The 23,377-nt window shown below is 42.6% G+C and overlaps 1 protein-coding gene across 1 annotated transcript in view; it reads right to left on the reverse strand.

The window, feature by feature from the left end:
• Nucleotides 1-3,048, reverse strand: part of LOC123756207 (uncharacterized) — a 376,309-nt gene extending 373,261 nt beyond the window's left edge. The window contains exons 1-2 of the mRNA XM_069336649.1: nt 3,022-3,048; nt 2,804-2,895 (exon numbers count right to left, since the gene is read on the reverse strand). Coding sequence (XP_069192750.1) covers nt 2,804-2,879 — 76 coding nt within the window. The 5' untranslated portion in view covers nt 2,880-2,895; nt 3,022-3,048. The remainder of the gene's footprint in view (nt 1-2,803; nt 2,896-3,021) is intronic.
• Between the last annotated feature and the right edge of the window lie 20,329 nt (nt 3,049-23,377).

Consider the following 23,377-nt stretch of genomic DNA (forward strand, 5'->3'; position numbering starts at 1 on the left):
CCTGTTATCATTCATGGGGTTATACTGGTGACCCGCTTTAGAGAGCAGCAGTGGTATCCCTAGACGTAATTAAAGCTTGGCTGCTGTAGGGTCACGAGCCGTAACGAACGATAGGTAACACCCTCCAACCCACACCGCCCCTCTGCTATCAACTCCACACTGCCCCTCCACCATCAACACCCACACTGCCACTCCTCCACCACTACCACCCACACCACTCTACGATCATCACCCATCCCACCCCTCCACCACCACCACCACCCACATCACCCCTCCACCACCCATACCCACACCTCCTCTACCACCACCACTCCACACCACCCCTTCACCTCCCCCACACTACAGCCACCCTTCCTTCCTGCCTATCTTATTCTTTCTTCTCCTTCCTGCCTCATTCTTCATCCATCCTTATTCTGCCCCCTACCTTAATCTGCCTTCTCGTCCCTGCCTGATTCTTCCCCCTTCCTTAGTCTTCCTACTCCTTCCTCATTCTTCCTTATATTACTAACCACAATAATCAACTACTACCACCAACCAGCACTACAATCAATCACCACTGCAATCATCCCCCACAACCATCAACCACCACAGCCATCAACCACCACAGCCATCAACCACCAGAACATCAACCACGACAATCATCCCTACCACCAACCAAAACCACCACTACCACCTGTCGGAAAACCCGACACCATTTAATAATATTACATTCAACAGGCAGATAATATTGCTGCCGTTGTATACACAAGTTACCCTTAGAAAATTAAAATGTAGCGTGTAGTGGAATTTTCCGTCAATAGAAAACGGGATATCATTGCCACGTAGTACGATAAATTCACCAGCTATTTTGTTGGGAATTATTCTTAAATACATTAGTCTTTTGACTTTTACCATCATAAAAACATCTCATTTGAATTAACTTAATTATCAGAATCAAAATAAAGTAAATGTGACCCTTCTATCACTTATTGACATTGGACAAGTGAGCCAGTGGCGACAGTGGTGAGAGAGTGGTCAGCCATTGTAAGGCCGAGTCGTTGGAGCGAGTACAGCTCCTATAATTTCTCTTGGACAAAGTGTTATGGAGATCAAAGTGTTCTACCATCATCAACACGCTGTCAACAACCACAAGGGAAGTGTCTTGCCGAAACCCGTTTACCTAATCATTTCTGGCCAGTTAATGTTAGTAGATATAGGGCGAACCGGTTAGAACACAAATGATCGACTCAACTCAGGTTGAGTCGATCATTTGTTTTCTCAATATAGCTGTCCTATTTTAGGATTCCGACTTTATAGCTAGTGCCCTTTGACAGGAACAAGAAGAGAAAGCTTGGCTTGGTATATCAGTAACCAGGGTGATAGAAGCTAGTCTCAATCGAGAATAATTTGGTGTCTACATCCTAGTTATACCTGGTGGATTAAGCCTGCTGTACAATAAGATAAGGCACCTCCAATTTATTTACTAATATATGTAGTTAATACTGTAGTTTGATTGGCTGCATGTATATAAATTTAATATAAACCCCCTAATGTGTATGGATCGATTTGTGAGATTATTGCAGAAATACAGTCCACTTAACATCATACCAATTGCTATCGAAATATATAAATTAACGTAAATATAATTTCTATATAAATTCATATAAATTACATATAAATCTCACAGGTCGGTTCCCACACCACCAAAGGCAACTACAACCAGGAAATACAACCATCAACCACCAACAACCACAACCAGCCACCAATACCATCAACCACAACAATCATCAATCACTGCCACCAACCACGACCAATGACCACCACTGCCACCAATCACAACCCACCAACAACCTCCATCACCACCATGGGTTCTCCATTAAACGAAAATAAAGAATTAAAAAATTTAAGGCACCTTTATTATGCCCATCCTGTTTTATTTCTACTAAATGTAGAAATATATTTTGTATATATTTCTGCATTCTTTAAATATACCATCAATCACATAAACTACCTTTATTCATTATTTAAGGTTGCCACAAATTTTGTAGCAAATCTCAAATTTTGTTTATCCAACGTTGTGCAGTAAGTTGTTGCAACCTATTGACGACTCCACACAATAATGTATCCTTTATGTGAAAAGAAACGTTGTCACTGCTTTCAAACACTTTCCAGGTAAGTTGGGGGAAAATTGATGGCTGGGACCTCACCCCACTCACCTGTGGTTCACAGTCCTTTCTTGTCTCACCCCACTCACCTGTGGTTCACAGTCCTTTCTTGTCTCACCCCACTCACCTGTGGTTCACAGTCCTTTCTTGTCTCACCCCACTCACCTGTGGTTCACAGTCCTCTCCTGCCTCACCCCACTCACCTGTGGTTCACAGTCCTTTCTTGTCTCACCCCACTCACCTGTGGTTCACAGTCCTCTCCTGCCTCACCCCACTCACCTGTGGTTCACAGTCCTCTCCTGCCTCACCTCACTCACCTGTGGTTCACAGTCCTCTCCTGCCTCACGTCACTCACCTGTGGTTCACAGTCCTCTCCTGCCTCACCCCACTCACCTGTGGTTCACATTCCTCTCCTGCCTCACGTCACTCACCTGTGGTTCACAGTCCTCTCCTGCCTCACCCCACTCACCTTTGGTTCACAGTCCTCTCCTGCCTCACCCCACTCACCTGTGGTTCACAGTCCTCTCCTGCCTCACCCCACTCACCTGTGGTTCACAGTCCTCTCCTGCCTCACCCCACTCACCTGTGGTTCACAGTCCCCTCCTGCCTCACCCTCACTCACCTGGGAATCATGTTGCAAATCAGCAACATTCACTTACCTGTGAGTGCGCTGATGAAGGCACCGACACGGGTTGCCAAGAGGATTAGACAGAAGACACCTGACTTACGACTCATCTCTCTCTCTCATATGCTGGGAAAAAAGTGTTAATAATGCGAGACTTGTGCTCTAATGTGAAACAATCAGAATATCACTGATCCCCACTAGTTACTAGACAATACTTTCATTATAAACATAATACCAGTATATTAGTCTTACCCGCCAGCACCACAGAGTGGCCGCCAGGATGATGTGACTGATGCGACGGTGAACGCTGCCCTTATATCCCGGTGGTCTCCTGGGGCGGGAGGGCGGTGGTTGGGGAGTCGCCCGCGCACATTCCTCCAATGTCTCACGCATTGCGCTTGGTAACGCTGATGAATTTTTGAACTGTGATGGTGATTGGTGACAGCGTACCATGCAAATGCAAGGTAATGAAGAAGAGTGCTTTAAGGAGATTCGGAACTTGTTATCATCTTCTAGGGAACCTATTCCAAGGTCCTGTACATAGTATTCATAACTCTCAGATCAGAGATGAGAGGTCCTGGGTAGTAGATGAGGATTTTTCTGGTTCTTTTCTTCCTTCAGGAGGCATAATCTTAAAGTCTGCTGGCAGCGATTCTCAATGGTCTTGCCTAAACGAAGTCTGCGTTTATTTCGTCGACACCCTCGCAGGGATTGTATTTGTGATCTCGAATGAATTGATTGTGTTTATTGCACAATGTGTTACACAGGAACCCTTTGTTCTTGTGCACCTCAGGATTGGTATGTATAGCACCCCTTCCCCTAGCAAAGAAAGATACTTTTAACCGCGACTGTACGTGGTAGATGACAGCAAGCAAACTGATGTTTGTGTTTTTGTACAGGTAATAGAACTATCTCATTAGGAATGAAGGCGAACCAGGTGACTTTCTTAAGTGGTACTGATGAAGTACCAGGAGCAGTGTGTTCAAGGTTTAGTGTAAAGTGCGTTTGAAACCTTGCCTAGTTTTATATATTTTGTCATTTTCTCTTTAATTTATTGAAGGTACATAGTTTCCCGGTTTGGTGCCTTCTTATGATAATTACTTTCTTTACTGTCGGAGGAGGTAAATCCGCACACCTAAAACATGCCGACGATTTGTTACAAAATTTAACAAATATTAATTCACGACCTGATTGTTCTCTCCATCACTTTACAGAGAATACTTGTCAGTGACACTGGTCTGTAGTTTAGTACTTCATGTCTGTCAGCTTTGTTGAATTATGGGACTACTTTTGCCTGCTTCCAGAATTCTAGGAGATTCCCAGTTTCAAGTGTCTTATTGAAAACAGCAAATAGCAGGTGTCACAGCACCTCTTTGGCCTCCTTCGATAGCCGTGGTGATAACATCTGGTCAGTTTGCTTTTGCTATATCTATTTCCTTCAGGTCTTTTTAACCTCTTCCAGAGTGACTACCATGTCATCCAGTGTTTCCTTTGGCCTTTCATCCCTCAGCTCTGGTCGCCACGTTGGTTCTTTTGTAGTGACCTGAAATGTCTTGTTGAGTTCCTCACACACCATCATGTCATTTTGCCATGAGATTTGTCTCTTGTGTCTTTAACCAGATGTCATGGTCTCTGTGGTGTTTGTGTGTTGCTGAGGAAGTCTTGGTTGTAGGATTGATATAAAGCCATTGCTTGGTTACTGACTTTAATACGTAAAAAAGATTACATGACTAGCTGCTTCCAAGGTGGTGGCGTCCTGTACGCTTCCTTGTTTACCTCCCTGCTGGCGTCTGAGCCGCAGCACATACAAACGGATGGTACCGTTTTCTATGAACATGACATCCCTCCTTTTCTTTAAAAAGAATGAATACAGGATGTCTACCATGCTTGTAGCACAAAGCAAAATTATTGACACAAAGTAAGTTATTACCATATCAAGAGATATTGCATACATTTAACATTAATTAAGCACACAAAGAATTTAAAGAACTTAATCTTTACCACACAGGATTTCAATGTTAAAAATACAAATGCAATGTTAAACGAAAATTAAAGAATCTGTACAACAAAGTTACAAAATATTGAATGAGATATCTGCATTATTCAAACAATATTAAATTTAGTTCAGCATAACAAGTAAATACTTTGCATTACATAGGAACACAATTAATCATCAAATCGCGTAGGGCGTGACGTTTAGGACGAGATTCCTTAAATACAAGAATATCCCTTGATGAATTGTTTGTCGGGTTATGTCATTTTTTCTTTTTCCTTTGTACGACTTTGCACTTCATCATTTTCTACACTAGTTGGAATCACTTTGAAATAAGCCATATTACGTGTTATACTATGATCTCTATTACTAGCTGTTACCATAGTTCCTTTTACACTAATCACTTAAATGGTTTTGTATCATACGGCATTTCTAGCTTTCCCTCTTTTTTCGTTTTAACGAGAACAGTATCTCCAACCTTTATGAATTGTTGCTTTGCACGTTGATCATGAGCAGTTTTCATTTTGCCCATGGCTAGTGCATCCTTCTGAGCGAGACGTGTATCTATTACCTTAGCTGGCATGACAGGTAGTGTGATCCTCATAGGACGTCCAAATAAAAGTTCACTAGGCGACTTGCCCAGTGTTCCATGTGGTGTTGCACGGTAGTTCATGAGAAAAGCATACATAGCTTGTTTCCAGGATCGTCCTTCGGCATGAGCACAGCGTACCGCTTTCATGAGAGGTTGCATGAATCTCTCAACTTCTCCATTTGCTTGAGGATGTAGTGGCATCACACGGCGATGTCTGAATCCAATATGCTCAGCAAAGTTGACGAAGTCTTGTCCATTGAATGGCGGTCCATTGTCCGTTTTGACAACTTCAGGAATGCCAAAGTTTGAAAAGATCTTGTCGAATTTCGGGATGACAGCCTTTGCAGATGTGGAAGTGATGATTTCTACTTCTGGATAATGTGAGTGATCATCAATGACTACCATCAAGTACTCTCCAGTTGGTAGCGGTCCGCAGAAGTCCATCGATACTTCCGTCCATGGTGCAGCAGGTAGTGGTGAAGGTTGTAGAGGTGTTGGTCTTGAAGTATCCACTGCAGCTTGACAAGGGACACAGGCATCATGCATATCCTTTGCTTGACGATCAATGCCAGGAAACCACACCTTTGCTCGTAGCAGCTGTTTGGTCCTAACAAGACCTTGGTGTCCTTGATGTGCAAGCTTCAGAGCACGCTGCTGGAGAACAGCTGGAATGACGATACGAGTACCTCGCAGCACGGTGTCGCGTTGCTGCGTAACACTTAATTCTGTCTGGATGCGTTCAAGTGCTTTGAATGCATCTTGGTCAACTCCTGAGGGTGGGATGCGTGGAAACTTTTTCTTAGTCAATGCATCCACTGTTGCTTGCAGAGTTGGGTCCTCTAGGGTTGCAGTACGGATTTCATCAAGAGTGAGAGCCTTAGGGACTGCATCACAGGTTACAGAGTGTACATATTCCTCGGCAACTGGCTGATGCTTGGTGATGGTGAAACTGTTGGCAGGATGTCGACTGATGTAATCAGCGGGATTGCCTGCACCCGGCTTGTATTTCACCGTAAAGTTGTATGGTTGCAGACGAAGAGCCCATCTCTCAATGCGAGCTGGTGGTTTGGACTATTATTTGGATTATTGAAGATGGTCTCCAACGGTTTGTGGTCAGTGACTATCGTGGTGAAGGGTGCATCAAGCAGATATACATTAAAGTGTTCACAGCCCCATACAAGAGCAAGAGCTTCCTTCTCTGTCTGACTGTATCGTTGCTCAACATCTGTGAGAGAACGGCTGGCGTAGGCAATTACTACTCTGGAATCTGGTTGACCAGGTTTGTGTTGGGCTAAAACAGCACCAAAACCAACAGGACTAGCATCCACCGTTAACTCAGTGTCCATTGATGGATCAAAGTATGCAGCAGTCGCATTCTCTACTAGTGCATCTTTCACAGCAGCAAATGCATTTTGCTCGATATCGCTCCAGTACCATGATGCATTTTTCTTCAAGAGCTCACGTAGAGGCTTCGTAATGGTAGCAAAATCTGGAATGAAGCGAGAACAGTAGTTTGTCATTCCCAGAAATCTATGTACTTCAGTGAACGTTGAAGGAGGTGCAGCATTCTTGATATCTGCAACTTTCTTAGGATCTTAGTGACCTTTGTCACTAAGTACATGTCCAAAGAATTCAATTATATGTTGATTGAACTCGCACTTTGCTCGGCTTAGCGTCAGATTTTTGTCTCGTAAGCGTTGCAATGTTGCACGAAGAGCTTTGTCGTGTTCAGCTTGGGTACGGCCATAAACAATGATGTCATCAGACATGTTGTCAGCATTAGGTATATCTTGCAATACCTGGCTGATGATGTGCTGGAATACCTCAGCAGCACTGTTAATACCAAAACTCAGGCGCTTGTACCTATACAGACCTCGATGTGTCGTAAACGTTGTGATGAATCGACTCTCATCATCAAGTTCAAGCTGATGATAGCCCTTGTTTAAATCTAACTTGCTGAATACAGTTGTACCATTCAAGCGGTAGATCATATCATCTACAGTGGGTGTAGGATGGCGTTCACGCATTATTGCCTTGTTGGGAACACACATGTCTACACAGATGTGTATCTCGTCTGGATTCTTCGGCTTTGGTGGAGTGACAATTGGGCTTACCCATGCTGTTAGGCCTGTTACTAGTTCAATGATATCTAGTTTGATCAGCCTATTCAGTTCGGCATCGACTTTCTTGCGAGTATGGAATGGCTGTCGGCGATGTGGTTGGGCAACTGAAATTACATCTGGGTTGATATGCAGATGTACTCTGCTATCAGTATAACAACCTATGAATTCAAATCGATCAGAAAATTCAGCAACAATAGCATCAACATTGTTTGCAGATTCCACTGCTACAGCATTAGAAAGCTGAAGTAGCCCCAATTTGGTTGAAGTCTTGTAACTGAGTAAAGACTCCTTTGCTTTCCTAACAACATGGAATGTAGTAATGAGCATTGCATTCTTTGACTTAATCTCTGCAGTGAAAGTTCCAATCACTGGCAAGGCTACCTTTGAAGCATAGGCAGTGGCTTTGCCATTATAGTTTTCAAGCTTTGGGAACTGTTTCTTAAATTTCTCATAGTGGCACTCAGCAATGGTGTCAATGTTTGATCCAGTGTCAATGAGAACTTTGAGACAAATACCAGCAATGTATACTATAGTCTCTGGGTTGTTTGGAAAATCATTCCATTCTGTGATTGCTTGTACTCCATAAGTGTACTCACATTCACTGTCATCTGAGACTGGTTGTAATGACATGTTGTCCTGTACATTATTAACATTCTGGATATGAGGTGCAATATTGCGTTTACCACCTCGACTCCTATGACCTGATCCTCGTACAGTGCTTTTATTCATTGACTGTGGTTTCTTTAGTGCGGAACGACACATAGCACCAAAATGACCTAGTTTTCCACACTCATAGCATTTCTTACCTTGAGCAGGACAAACATTATCTTGGTGTGGGTACTCTCCTCCACAATTGTAACATTTATTGTTGACACCCTCTGATGTGGGTCGTTGTGACTGCTTGAGTCTTGTTCCATGACCCCAGTTGTGATGTGGTTCTCGGCTCAATTTGCTGTTAGGTTTGCCATGATATCTTCTTTGATCACGGTGTCCTCCCTGAACCTTACGTACCTCATCACTGTTAGTAACAGTGGCAGAACCGTTGTTGGCACTGCACTCCATGACACGAGCATCACGTGCAGAATCTTCCATTCGACGAGCAATATACAGTATCTTGATAAGAGAACTTTCATCATCAACAAGTTCCAGAGCCCTTTGACGGAGACGTGTAGATGTGCATGTTTCAATTATTTGCTGTTTGATTTCTGTGTCAACATCAGCAAACTCACAATGGGCTGCTAAACCCTGCAGACGTGTGTGGTATTGATCCACAGTTTCATTAGAGAGTTGGCTCTCCTGAAAGGCATAATATCCATTGCAGTGTTTTGTCTTGGTTTGAAGTGCTCAGTTAATTTGGCTTTGGCAATGTCATAATCTTTGGCACCACCAGTGTCTTTCAGTGTGTCAAAGATGTCACAAACTCGATCACCTGCATAATGAAGTAGAAAGGCACGCTTTCTTTCAGCACTTTTGATGTCAGAAACTATCAACAAATTTTCAAACCTTTTAAGCCATTTGATCCACCTCTGTGACAGGTTTGTCTGGTCACAGTCAGGATCAAATGCAGGAAACTGAGGTATATTTGCCATTTTTACTGAATAAATTTAAACTTATCACTTAAATGTTCCTCAGAATGCTAAACACTTACTGCACTGTATATGTTAGTTAAGAATTCACTGTAATTACTTTAATTCTGCACTGTATATGTTAGTTAAGAATTCACTGTAATTACTTTAATTTTGCAAAACACACAAGCATTTTAATGCAAAAGTTCACAACAGTGTACAACACAGCAGCAACTGACTTCTTACCTAGCTCTGTATACATGTGTTGTTCCTATTCACAGCAGCACAGCAGTTGTCAGCAGTTGGTACAGTAGTAGTTCGCAGTTGGTACAGCAGTTGGCAGCAGTTGGTACAGCAGTTGTCAGCAGTTGGCACAGCAGTCAGTTTACAGCGTGAAGAATTGTAGCACAGAGCGTCGTTTCGTACGGTTTTGTACACCGCATCAAAGCGTCGTTTCGTACACAGCGTCGGCAGATTCCTCAGTACACAGCTTCAGTCAGCACAGCTTGGGTAGCACACAGCATTGGCTAGCACACAGCATCATTTAGCACACAGCATTGGTTAGCACACAGCATTGGTTAGCATACAGCATTGGGTATGGTGCTCACAGACAGCTTCTCTTCCTCCTCCGGGCAGCATGCTTCTTCCTTGCATTTTAAGCTGAACATATACCTGCGTTCACAGTTCATCCTCGTCGCCAGTGTGTTGTTTGTGTGTTACTGAGGAAGTCTTGGTTGTAGGGTTGACATAAAGCCATTGCTTGGTTGCTGACTTTAATAGTTAAACTGATACATGACTAGCAGCTTCCAAGCTGGTGGCGTCCTGTATGCTTTCTTGTTTACCTCTCTCTGGCATCTGAGCCACAACACATACAAATGGATGGTACCGTTTTCTATGAACATGACAGTCTCTTACTTTTTTTCCTCCTTAAATGCTATAAAACCGCTTATGTTGATCCTTTGCCTTTGCTGAATTGTTTTTACGAATTGTCTCTAAGCTTCCCTTCTGACCTTTATGGATTAATTTCAAGCTCTCTTTAGTGCATCTCATTTCCTCTGTTTCTAGATCTCTTTACATTTTCCCTTGATTCCTTGGTCCTCTTCTCTGTTTCTGTGCACTCTCTATTAAACCAGGGGTTAACTTTGCCTCTCTCGTCTACATCTTTATTGAGAAGTTTTACAGTTTCATGATCAAAGAGCAGGGTAACTGATGAAGGAGGAAGAAGGAATACTCGAAATTTCGGAAGATGATGTGGATGAGAAACGAGGAGGTTTGACAGTTCAGGACAGTTTGATCACGCCAGGAATAACGCCCTCATTTGCAGAGTAAGGTTGTGGTGTTATCGTTGGAGGCAGGGTCGCTGGTTGAGTACTGGTCCCCCACTGGGAAGGCTGGGGCCTCTGCCTGTTAAGGCAAGGAAGGCTCCTGATTGGCTGGTGTGTGTAGTGGAGTTGGTGGTGGAGGTTGAGGCTCTCTTTACTTCTGCCATTTGCTTGATTGTTTCTTGTCTGCATAGGTTGAGATGTAAAACCGCAGTATGTTCTCCATCGCAGAGTAGTCATCATTGGATGTCAGCCTTGAAGATTTAGTGTTGGTTCTGAGCGCAGATACTGCACTTTGCAGCTTGATGTGGGCACTTGTTGAAGTGTGTGCACTCTTAGCATTTGAAGCACTCTATAGATCGTAGGAACGTTCCTTCTTCACTTGAGCCAGTGGAATCTTGATACCAAAGTGTTTGATCCAGTGAGTGGTAGCGTGGTTCGCCGCAGCTACCGTGGTGAAGATGTGTTTCTTGGTTGGACGTTCGTTTTCCTCGCCGCCGATGATAACTATGCGGTTTGTCATCATTGTAGGGTTCTCGGCGTCGATGATATTATGAACGTCGGAGATATCCTGAGCAGAGATCTAAGTGCTGACTTCCCTGATAAAGACGGCCAGGAAGCGACGTGGGAGGGTGAGGCTGAGGTGCGTATAGTGTAATATATAGTATAGGCTTATTGAGTTGAATATGAGAACAGTTGTTCAAGATTCTCCACGTGAAAGTATTAAAGAGCAACTCCCACTTCGTCTTGTGGAATGTCAATGGGCATTCAATGGGTGACAGTGGTGTTGATGGTCCAGAATATCGCTCTTAGTGAATGCATGGTTCCCTAGGAAACTAATCTTTACTTTTGAAATTTAAATTTAAATTTAAATAAGTTTATTGAGGTATAAATACACAAAAAAGGATAAGGTAGCTCAGGCTATTCTCACCCCGTTCAGTACAACATGTTCATATATATATAGACACACATCATAAACAATAAACATATTACTGAACATTCTGAGTAATAAACATACATTTCTTCCTTTACACACATGCAGTAATTTTTTGACTAGGTACGTAGACAATTTGCAATAGGCATTCGGACAATTTAGCAAAGTTATAATCTTATAACTGAGACATAAGTGTGTCTATATATATTAATAAACGGGCAATCAAAATAACAGTGGGTGAGGGTGTGAGACCTTAACGTATCACATAGTTTACCTCTTGTCATTATAATGAACACTTATTCCATATTCCAAGTAATATATGCACACAACCCTGAGCCGCATGTGTACAGAGTCACTCCAAGAATTTCTGCTTTTACCATAAGTGAAATGGGTGTTTTGACTCACACACATGTAGTGTTGCATCGTTTGGCTTCCCTCATGCATTATACCTCTCCTTGCCACTTCTGCTTGTGCCTAAATATTTCTAATTATGCTTCTTGTTTGTCTCATTGTTAAGACACGTTCAACGTCAACTTGTACTCACCTAGTTGTGCTTGCGGGGATTGAGCTTTGGCTTTTTGGTCCCGCCTTTCAACTGTCAATCAACTGGTGTACAGATTCTTGAGCCTACTGGGTTCTGTCATATCTACATTTGAAACTGTATATGGAGTCAGCCTCCACCACATCATTGCTTAAGTAGTCATGAGTTAGTTTTTTAAACTTTATTCAATGTCAACAAATCTTTTTTGACTAGTTGTATATGAAAAGGGCTGCAATTGTTCCAAGTTTCAGTACTGCAGCCTAAATAGAAAGGGAGATTTATTTTTTTTTTCGACGAATATTACACATTTTAAGTAAGTCCCTACAACCACAAGTTTCAAATATAATAATTCTATGACACTTTTTTGACACAGTAGCATATAATAAAGGATCTGATGCCGCGGATTTTCCAAAATATGTTTAGTTTTACTAATACAAATAGTCAAAGTTCCCTCCAAAAATTGTCCAAATATATCATGTTTATTACTATTATAAAATCAATAAGTGAACCTAGGAAAAAGTGCTGGCATCAGATTTTAGAGACATAAACTTTACATGTAAGGTGTAAGTTTCATGTAAATTGAATATAAATGAAAGAGTAGGGACTCCGTTCACGTTACTTGAAAAATAAATCATTAAAAACTAAAGTCTAAGGTGCTGCCATCTGTACTCACCTAGTTGTACTCACCTAGTTGTGTCTGCAGGATCGAGCATTGACTCTTGGATCCCGCCTTTCGAGCATCGGTTGTTTACAGCAATGACTCCTGTCCCATTTCCCTATCATACCTGGTTTTAAAATTATGAATAGTATTTGCTTCCACAACCTGTTCCTGAAGTGCATTCCATTTCCCCACTACTCTCACGCTAAAAGAAAACTTCCTAACATCTCTGTGACTCATCTGAGTTTCAAGCTTCCATCCATGTCCTCTCGTTCTGTTACTATTCCGTGTGAACATTTCGTCTATGTCCACTCTGTCAATTCCTCTGAGTATCTTATACGTTCCTATCATGTCCCCCCTCTCCCTTCTTCTTTCTAGTGTCGTAAGGCACAGTTCCCTCAGGCGCTCTTCATACCCCATCCCTCGTAGCTCTGGGACGAGTCTCGTTGCAAACCTCTGAACCTTTTCCAGTTTCATTATATGCTTCTTCAGATGGGGACTCCATGATGAGGCGGCGGCATACTCTAAGACTGGCCTTACGTAGGCAGTGTAAAGCGCCCTAAATGCCTCCTTACTTAGGTTTCTGAATGATGTTCTAACTTTTGCCAGTGTAGAGTATGCTGCTGTCGTTATCCTATTAATATGTGCCTCAGGAGATAGATTAGGTGTTACGTCCACCCCCAGGTCTCTTTCACGCGTCGTTACAGGTAGGCTGTTCCCCTTCATTGTGTACTGTCCCTTTGGTCTCCTATCTCCTAGTCCCATTTCCATAACTTTACATTTGCTCGTGTTGAATTCTAGTAGCCATTTCTCTGACCATCTCTGCAATCTGTTCAGGTCCTCTTGGAGGATCCTGCAATCCTCATCTGTCACAACTCTTCTCATCAACTTTGCATCATCCGCAAACATCGACATGTAGGACTCTACGCCTGTAAACATGTCGTTAACATATACAAGAAATAGAATTGGTCCCAGCACCGATCCTTGTGGTACTCCACTTGTTACTGTTCGCCAGTCCGACTTCTCGCCCCTTACCGTAACTCTTTGGCTCCTTCCTGTTAGGTAGTTCCTTATCCATTCTAGGACCTTTCCCCCCACCCCCGCCTGCCTCTCGAGCTTGAACAGCAGTCTCATGTGCGGTACTGTATCAAAGGCTTTTTGGCAGTCCAGAAATATGCAGTCTGCCCAACCATCTCTGTCCTGTCTTATCCTCGTTATTTTATCATAGAATTCCAGAAGGTTTGTTAGGCACGATTTCCCTGTCCAGAACCCATGTTGATGTTTGTTCACAAACCTAATGTTCTCCAGGTGTGCAACCAGTCGCAGCCTAATTATTCTTTCCAGTATTTTACAGGGGATGCTTGTCAGTGATACAGGTCTGTAGTTAAGTGCCTCCTCCCTATCTCCTTTCTTGAAGATCGGCACGACATTTGCCTTCTTCCAGCAACTGGGCAATTCTCCTGACATAAGTGACTCATTAAAGATCATTGCCAGAGGCACGCTGAGGGCCTGTGCTGCTTCTTTTAGTATCCACGGTGATACGTTGTCTGGTCCAACTGCTTTAGTTGCATCTAGAGTTGTCAACTGTTTCATTACCTCCTCTGCTGTCACCTCTATATCTGATAGTCTTTCATCTAGGGTAACCCCCTTCCAACAATGGGAGCTGCTCAGGCTCGGTAGTGAACACTCCATGGAAACTGGCATTCAGTGCCTCGCAGATTTCCTTGTCACTTTCAGTATATGCCCCCTCTGTCTTCCTTAGTCTTGTCACTTGGTCGTTCACCGACATTTTTCTTCTTATATGACTGTGTAGTAACTTAGGTTGTTTTTTCGCTTTGATTGCAATATCGTTCTCATAGTCCCTTTCCGATGTTCGTCTTATGTTAATGTAATCGTTCCTAGCTCTGTTGTATCTGCTTCTGTTGTCCTCTGTTCTTTGTCTTCTGTACTTCCTCCACTCCCGTCTGCTGGCCATTTTTGCTTCCTGACACTGTCTATTAAACCATGGGTTATTATATTCCTTCTTATTTTTTCCCTTTACCGTTGGTATAAATCTCTCTTCGGCCTCCTGGCATTTCTGTATGACTAGATCCATCATATCTTGGACTGTTTTTCCTCTAATTTCTTCCTCCCACTGCACTTCACCCAGATAGTCCCTTATCCTCATATAGTCCCCTTTCCTGTAGTCAGCTCTCCTTTCCCAGATCTCTTGTCCCATGGTCATAAGTTTGAATTCCATCATGTAGTCAAAGACTAGGACACAATGATCACTGGCCCCTAGAGGTATTTCATGCTCTAAATTCTCGATATCTTCTACGTTCTGGGTGAAAATCAGGTCTAATAGGCTCGGTGCATCTCCTCCTCTTTCCCTTGTGTCTTCCTTCACATGTTGTGTCAGGAAATTCCTGTCTATAACATCTACTAATTTTGCTCCCCACGTTTCGTCCCCTCCATGGGGATTCCTTGATTCCCAATTTATCTCTCCATGATTTAGGTCCCCCATGATCAGCAGCTTCGCTCTCATTCTGTGGGCTAGTGTTGCTGCCTTCTGCAGTTCATCTATACATGCTTTGTTGTTGTCATCATACTCCTGCCTGGGTCTTCTACTGTTTGGTGGGGGATTGTAGATTACCAAGATCACAATCTTCCTCCCGTCTACTGTCAGAGTTCCATGTATGAAGCTTGTGCACTCATTGGTAACTCGATTTCCCAGGTCTTCAAACTTCCATTTCCGCTTTATTAGGAGTGCTACTCCCCCTCCCTGTCTCTGTGTCCTCTCTTTTCGTATCACCTGGTACCATTCAGGAAAGATTGCATCTGAGATCATGTCATTAATTTTAGTTTCCACAATTGCAACTATGTCAGGATCTGCTTCACTCACTCTTTCTTTTATCTCTTCTGCTTTATTAGATACCCCATCAGCATTGGTGTACCAAACCTTGAGATTCTTCATGGAAACTCTTGTACCAGAGTTCTCCCTTTCTCTGGAGGTCTGGGGAGATCTGGGGATGTCTGGGGGGTGACTGGGGGCAGAGGGGATCTGGGGGATCTGGGGGGTGTCTGGGGGATGACTGGGGGCGGGGAGGGTCCGGGGGATGTCCGGGGGGATCCGGGGGGTGTCTGGGGGGGTCCGGGGGGTGTATGGGGGGTGAAAGAGTTCAGGAGGGGGGTGTTCAGAAAGAGTGCTTGGGGGGCTACTGGGGGCTGGGCTTCTAGGAAGGTAGGTAGGAGGGTCTGGGGTAGGGCCTGGGTAGGTAGGTCTGGAGTAGGAAGGGCATACTGGGTCTGAAGATTAGGGAGGGCATAGAGGGGTTGGGAGATAGCGTAAGGTTGGGAGACAGATAGAGGTTGAGAGGTTGGGAGGGGGAAGGATAGAGGGGGTGGGGGGGACCTCCCACCTCCCTCGCAAGGGTGGGGGGTCACATGGAAGGAGAGGGGATGAGGAGGGGTGAGGGCTGGGTAGGCTTTGGGTGTTGAGGGGATGAGGTCTGGGTGGGTTCTTGGGGTTGAGGGGATGAGGTCTGGATGGGTTTTGGGGGTTGAGGGGATGAGAGCTGGGTGGGTTTTGGGGGTTGAGGGGATGAGGGCTGGACGGGTTTTGGGGGCTGAGGTGATGAGGGGGTCCTTGGAATGTGGGATGAATTTGACTCCAGTGGGGTCAGAGGGGTCAAGGGATGTGCTGGGGAGATAAGCAGGGGCGGCTGATTTGGGGAAGGGGTGACCTGAGAAGCACGTGTGAGCTGGTTAGCATGGGGTGGTTTAGCACTGGGGTGTGTAGCTGCGCTCAAATGGGAAGAGTCGTACTGTTGTTTGCTTGCTCTGTGGGCAATCTGTTCCTCCTTCGTCATGAATTTGTCAATAAATACGTTGTAGTAATTTTCGCTACCTCTGAGTAGGTGTTTGTGATGCAGTATGTAATCCACTGCCTCTTTGTTAGTGAACTGTACCAGGACAGGTCGTTTCCTGTTACAGTTGTATGGTCCAATGCGTCGGTGGACTTGCACCTCATTCCCTGCCATCTGGGCTCTCATGTCTCTCAAGATCCCCTGTAGTTCCAAATCCTCAATCTCCATCCTTTCCTGCCTCGATGGTGCCCTGGCTTCAAGTAATCCATGGATTATGATTGTCCTCTTTCTCAGTTCATGGTCATGCTGGTGGCCCTCTCCCTGGCTGACCCCCACCCCTCCTACACCCGCTACTCCACCTACTACTACTCCCCCTTCCCCTGCCAAGCTTCCCTTATTCCTGCCAAATTCATTAGTAAGCCTAGATATTTCTCCTTGCCATTCTACCCTGCTCTTCCTGATTTCCTCTTGAATATAATCCATAAACTCTTGTTTGAGTCTTTGAACCTCGCCCTGTATCTTATTAAAGACTTCACTTTTAATCCCCTGGATTAGATCACCTATCCAAACATCCCTCTTCTCTACAAATTTCCCAATCATCTTCTCCACAAACCTATCTTCTTCCTCAATCATAATACTGTTGGACCTAGACACCCTTCCTGACCTAGTCATTGCTATAATGCAACCTTACCCACTGGGGTTCCAAGTATCTTACCGTCCTGCTAACACAATAGGTGAGTGAATCTCTAAGCGTCGTCCCACGTGGTGGTAGAAGGTTGCTGCCGGGGTGAGGTCACGCGGTCAGAGGTCGGTGAGGTCTGCTCCACACTGCCACAATACTTCCTCAACTATTTTGAATTACGCTATTTAAACTGTTTTTCTTCACTACCTTATGGCTCTGGCCAAAACTCAAGGTTTTTTCATTCACTTGTACACACTTTTTCACTTCGAAGTTGCCTGATTACCCCTCCCACTCCTCTAGTGAACCAGGAGCTCCCAACCCACGTCCACCCAACACGATGGTCACAAGACAAATCTGTGGTTGAGATTGACTTCAACCAATTTCCTCCAAAATTGGCATCCTTGCAGATAGGCTTACGTGCAGTCAGGTGTATACGTTTCATGCAAATAGTCCGATAAACAAATAAAAAAATCATTTTTTTAACTAATTTTTTTATAAACTAATTATTAAATATTTTTATTATATGCTATTGTGATAGCTGAGAGTCATAGATATGATTTCAGTTGACACTTGTGTTTGATGTTAATTTTTGACCATTTTGGAAATTTTTTGACTCATAATTCAATATTTTTTTTCTCCTTTCCTATTTATGGTACGATCCTGAGACTTGGACCAGATGAAACCCTTTTTATATACAACTCGTTAAAAAAGTTTAATTGAAATCGATCTTGTTTTCATTTATTGCATATTTTTGGCATATTTGGAACTCATAGCCCCTTTTAATGCATTCCATTTGTTAACTACTCTGACACTGAAGAAATTATTTCTAATGTATCTGTGGCTCATTTTCAATCCCCGATCGTCCATAAGTGGTTGGGCACCATTCCTACCCTGCCCCATCCCATCCCAAATCCTTATCCTAACCCCTTCCAAGTACTATATTGTCGTAATGGCTTGGCGCTTTCCCCTTGATAGTTCCCTTCCCTTCTGTGGCTCATTTGGGTACAAAATTTCCACCTGTGTCGCCTTGTTCCTGTTCCACCCATGCTAAATAGTTTGTCTTTATCCACCCCTGTCATAAGAACATAAGAACATAAGAACAAAGGTAACTGCAGAAGGCCTATTGGCCCATACGAGGCAGCTCCTATTCTATAACCACCCAATCCCACTCATATACTTGTCCAACCCGTGCTTGAAACAATCGAGGGACCCCACCTCCACAATGTTACGCGGCAATTGGTTCCACAAATCAACAACCCTGTTACTGAACCAGTATTTACCCAAGTCTTTCCTAAATCTAAACTTATCCAATTTATACCCATTGTTTCGTGTTCTGTCCTGTGTTGATACTTTTAATACCCTATTAATATCCCCCCGGTTATGTCCATTCATCCACTTGTAAACCTCTATCATGTCACCCCTAACTCTTCGCCTTTCCAGTGAATGCAACTTAAGCTTTGTTAATCTTTCTTCATATGAAAGATTTCTAATTTGGGGAATTAACTTAGTCATCCTACGCTGGACACGTTCAAGTGAATTTATATCCATTCTATAATATGGCGACCAAAACTGAACTGCATAATCTAAATGGGGCCTAACTAGAGCAAGATATAGCTTGAGAACCACACCAGGTGTCTTGTTACTAACGCTGCGATTAATAAATCCAAGTGTCCGATTTGCCTTATTACGAACGTTTATGCATTGATCTTTTTGTTTTAAATTCTTACTAATCATAACTCCCAGATCCCTTTCGCAATCCGACTTCGCAATCACAACACCATCTAGCTCGTATCTTGTAACTCTATCATCATTACCTAACCTCAGAACTTTACATTTATCAGCATTAAACTGCATCTGCCAATCCTTTGACCATTTCAAAACCCTATCTAGATCAACTTGAAGTGATAGTGAGTCCTCCTCCGAATTAATTTTCCTACCGATTTTCGTATCATCGGCAAATTTGCAAATGTTGCTACTCAAACCTGAATCTAAATCATTTATATATATTATAAACAACAGAGGTCCCAGGACAGAGCCTTGAGGCACTCCACTTACAACATTTTCCCACTCTGACTTGATTCCATTTATACTAACTCTCTGTTTCCTTTGGTATAGCCATGCCCTAATCCAGCTTAATATAGCACCCCCAATACCATGAGACTCTATCTTTTTAATCAGTCTTTCATGTGGCACTGTATCAAAAGCTTTGCTAAAGTCAAGGTATACAACATCGCAATCCTTACCACTATCAACTGCCTCAACAATGCTAGAATAAAAAGATAACAAATTTGTTAAACATGAACGGCCATTTATAAAACCATGTTGCGACTCAATTATTAAATTATGTTTTTCAAGATGAAGACGAATTTTATTTGCTATTATAGATTCGAGTAACTTTCCCACAATAGACGTTAGGCTAATTGGTCGATAGTTAGACGCAAGTGATCTATCTCCTTTCTTAAAAACTGGTATCACATTAGCAACTTTCCAAAACTCTGGCACTCTGCCTGACTCTATTGATTTATTAAATATGGTTGACAGTGGGTCACAAAGCTCCTCTTTGCATTCTTTAAGCACCCTGGCAAACACTTCATCCGGCCCTGGGGATTTGTTTGGTTTGAGTTTTACTATTTGTTTAAGAACATCCTCCCTGGTAACTGTTAAACTCGTCAACCTGTCCTCGTCCCCACCCACATAGACTTGTTCGGCTGAAGGCATATTGTTAAGTTCCTCTTTAGTAAATACAGATACAAAATATTTATTAAAAATACTACTCATCTCTTCATCACTATCTGTTATTTGACCTGTCTCAGTTTTTAATGGACCTATCCTTTCCCTAGTCTTAGTACGATATAACTGAAAAAACCCTTTAGGATTTGTCTTTGCTTGCCCTGCTATGCGAACTTCATAGTTTCTTTTTGCTTTCCTTATCTCTTTTTTAACATTTCTAACCAGTTGTACGAATTCCTGTTCTAAAGTGACCTCCCCATTTTTAATCCTTTTGTACCAAGCTCTCTTTTTACCTATAAGGTTCTTCAAATTCTTTGTTATCCACTTTGGGTCATTAGTATTCGATCTATTCAATTTGTATGGTATACTACGTTCCTGTGCTTTGTTTAGAATATTCTTAAATAAGTTATATATTGAATCCACATCGAAATCCCCATTTAAGTCACCTATCGCTGGGTTCATGTCTCGCTCCAAGACCGGCCCACACCCCATACCCAAGACTTTCCAATCAATTTGACCCAAAAAATTTCTTAGGCTATTAAAATCAGCTTTACGAAAATCTGGCACTTTAACAGAATTTTCTCCTACTGGTCTATTCCATTCTATGCTAAATCTGATTTCTTTGTGATCACTGCTCCCTAGCTCACTCCCTATTTCGATGTCATTAATTTGCGTTTCCCTGTTAGTTAACACTAAATCTAAAATATTATTTTCCCGTGTTGGTTCCTTAATGTGTTGCGTAAGAAAGCAATCGTCAATTAATTCTAGAAAATCTTCTGCTTCACTATTCCCTGTTTTGTTCAACCAGTTTATTCCGCTAAAATTAAAGTCACCCATGACATAAATACTGTTAGATCTAGATGCTCTAGATATTTCATCCCATAGATGCTTTGCTTCCATTCTGTCTAAATTTGGTGGCCTATATATTACTCCTATTATAATATTATTAGCTTTTTCGTTTAATTCAATCCAAATAGTTTCTGTGTGTGGCTCTGTTTTGATTCCCTCTTTGAGACTACATTTCAAATTGTCCCTAACATATATGGCTACTCCACCTCCTCGTCTAATATATCTGTCTGTGTGAAATAGTTTAAATCCATATATTTGATATTCAGCTAATAGTTCTCTATTTTCTACATTCATCCACGTTTCGGTAAGTGCAATAATATCTATTTTTTCTGTGCAGACAAGAGCATTTAATTCGTTAATTTTATTTCTTAGACTTCTACTGTTAGTGTAATATACCCTAAGTGAATTGTTATTTTGCGGACCTTCTCTTTCCCTGGTCGTTTTGCCAATTCCTTTCTCCCACAAACACATACTTTTATTACCTCCTTCCTCCAAATCAATTCCCATACCTCTATCTACTAACAGTTTAAACCCAAACAAACACCTCTAACCACTTCTTCTAACGAGTTCGCAACAGCAACAACCCCAGCTCTCGATAGATGCACCCCATCACGAGCATACATTTCATTTCTTCCATAGAAGTGTTCCCAGTTGTCTATGAAAGATATTGCATTTGATTTGCAATATCTTTCCAGCCGGCAATTGACACCAAGTGCCCTCGATATCCATTCATTTCCCACTCCCTTTCTTGGAAGAATGCCACATATGATCGGGATTCCTCCCTTGCTCCTAACTAACTCTATGGCTGTTTTATACCTCTGAATCAGTTCCTCACTCCTAACTCGACCAACATCATTTCCTCCCACGCTAATGCAAATAATGGGATTGTTCCCATTACCAGCCATAATATCATTCATGTTGTTTATAATATCACCAATGCCAGCTCCGGGATAGCAAACCCTTAACCTGTTCCCCCTATCTCTAGCACAAAACATTCTATCCAAATACCTTATCTGGGAATCTCCCACAACTAATGTTTGCTTAGGTACTTCCTTTACCCTCTGAGGGGCCTGCGCTTCCTTTCTCTTCGTTGCTTTCCCTTTTGCGCGATCCACAGTCTCTCCACAGCACTCGTCCTCCAAAACGTCAAATGAATTAGAGGTTGCTATTACGTTTGAAGGCGGCTTTATCAAAGTCTTCTTAAGGCCCCTGTCTTTCACAACTCTCCAAGACGAGGTCCCTTTACTGCTGGTCTCCTCCTTCGTTACTTCTCGTTGTTCTTTAAGCTGACGCACCTCCTCCCGCAGAAAGTCCAACTCTGTCCTCAGGGCTCCCACTAGAGTCACCAGGTCCTTAACTACAACTTCCATATTGCTATGATAATATAACAACACTCAGGAGCTCCGATTAACACAACCTCTCACTGTGAATTCACCTGACCGACTGAAATTGTTCTGTCAATTCCCCTGAGAAATGTGTAGGTGGTTATCATGTCTACCAGTATTCATCTGTCTTCAAGAGACGTGAGGCTTAGCTCCTTTAGCCGTTCCTCGTAGCTCATACCTCTCAGTCCTAAGACTGCTTAGGCATACCTCTGAATCTTCTCTAACTTTGTCTTGTGTTTAACTAGGTATGGACTCCAGGCTGTAGCTGCATACTCCAGGATTGGTCTGACATAAGTGGTATACAAGGTTCTGAACGATTCCTTACACAAGTTTCTAAAGCCAGTTCTTATGTTGGCCAATCTAGCATATGACGCTGATGACATCCTTTTGATTTTGGCTTCTGGGGACAGGTTCGGTGTGATATCAACACTCAGATCTTTCGCTCAATTCGACTCTTGCAGGATTTCACCTACCAGATAGTACCTTGTGTTCAGCCTCTTTCTTCCTTCGCCTAATTTCATTACTTTACACTTTCCTAAGTTGAACTTTAGTGGCCATTTTCTAGACCATTCCTTCAGTTTGTCCAGGTCGTCTTGTAGTCTCTGTCTATGTTCATCTGTATTGATTCTTCTCATAATTTTTGCATCATCAGCAAACATTGAGAGGAATGAGTCTATACTCTCTACAAAGTCGTTTACATATATTAGATACTTGTGGTTTTGATATGGCGTGTTTGGCCAGGTCATCCGCCTCCTCGTTGCGCACTATTCCAACATGAGATGGAATCCACATGAATTTTACTTTGTGACTTTGCAACTGTATCTCATTTATCCATTTCTTACAATCATCAACTATGGACATAAAGATTGGAGTTTGACTGTTTAGGGAATCAAGTGCTCCTCGGCTATCGACAAATACAAAATGAAATGTCCACAGTTCCAAACTCAGTATATTCACTTATTAAGACACCACATTTTGCTCTGCCATCTTTAACCACCGACCCGTCACGATATAAATGTAAACTATTGCCTCTTGGTAACCCAGATATCATGCTACCAAACAAACACCGTAATTGTCCAGGTTCATGCTGAAACTTTTTCACCTTCATGGGTATAATTTCGACTTCTATTGTCTGTAACGTAGAAACATTTCTATAACTTGTTTTTTGGACCTTAAAAGGGACGTTGAGGTAGTCAATGCTCCAGCTATACTGTGCTGCCTGGTGAATAAGGAAATCAAAGGACACGCTCTTACCTTTGCCAAAGGAAATCTGCTCAACAGAGAAGCTGAAGACAAATTCCAGGGAAAACTTTCTCCTCAAAGAGGATAGAAAATTGGACTCCATAGTGAGGAATACTAAGCGCCTTCCTCTTCAACTGTCTCATGAAG

This window comes from Procambarus clarkii, chromosome 36 (assembly GCF_040958095.1).
Source record: "Procambarus clarkii isolate CNS0578487 chromosome 36, FALCON_Pclarkii_2.0, whole genome shotgun sequence".
NCBI lineage: Eukaryota > Metazoa > Arthropoda > Malacostraca > Decapoda > Cambaridae > Procambarus > Procambarus clarkii.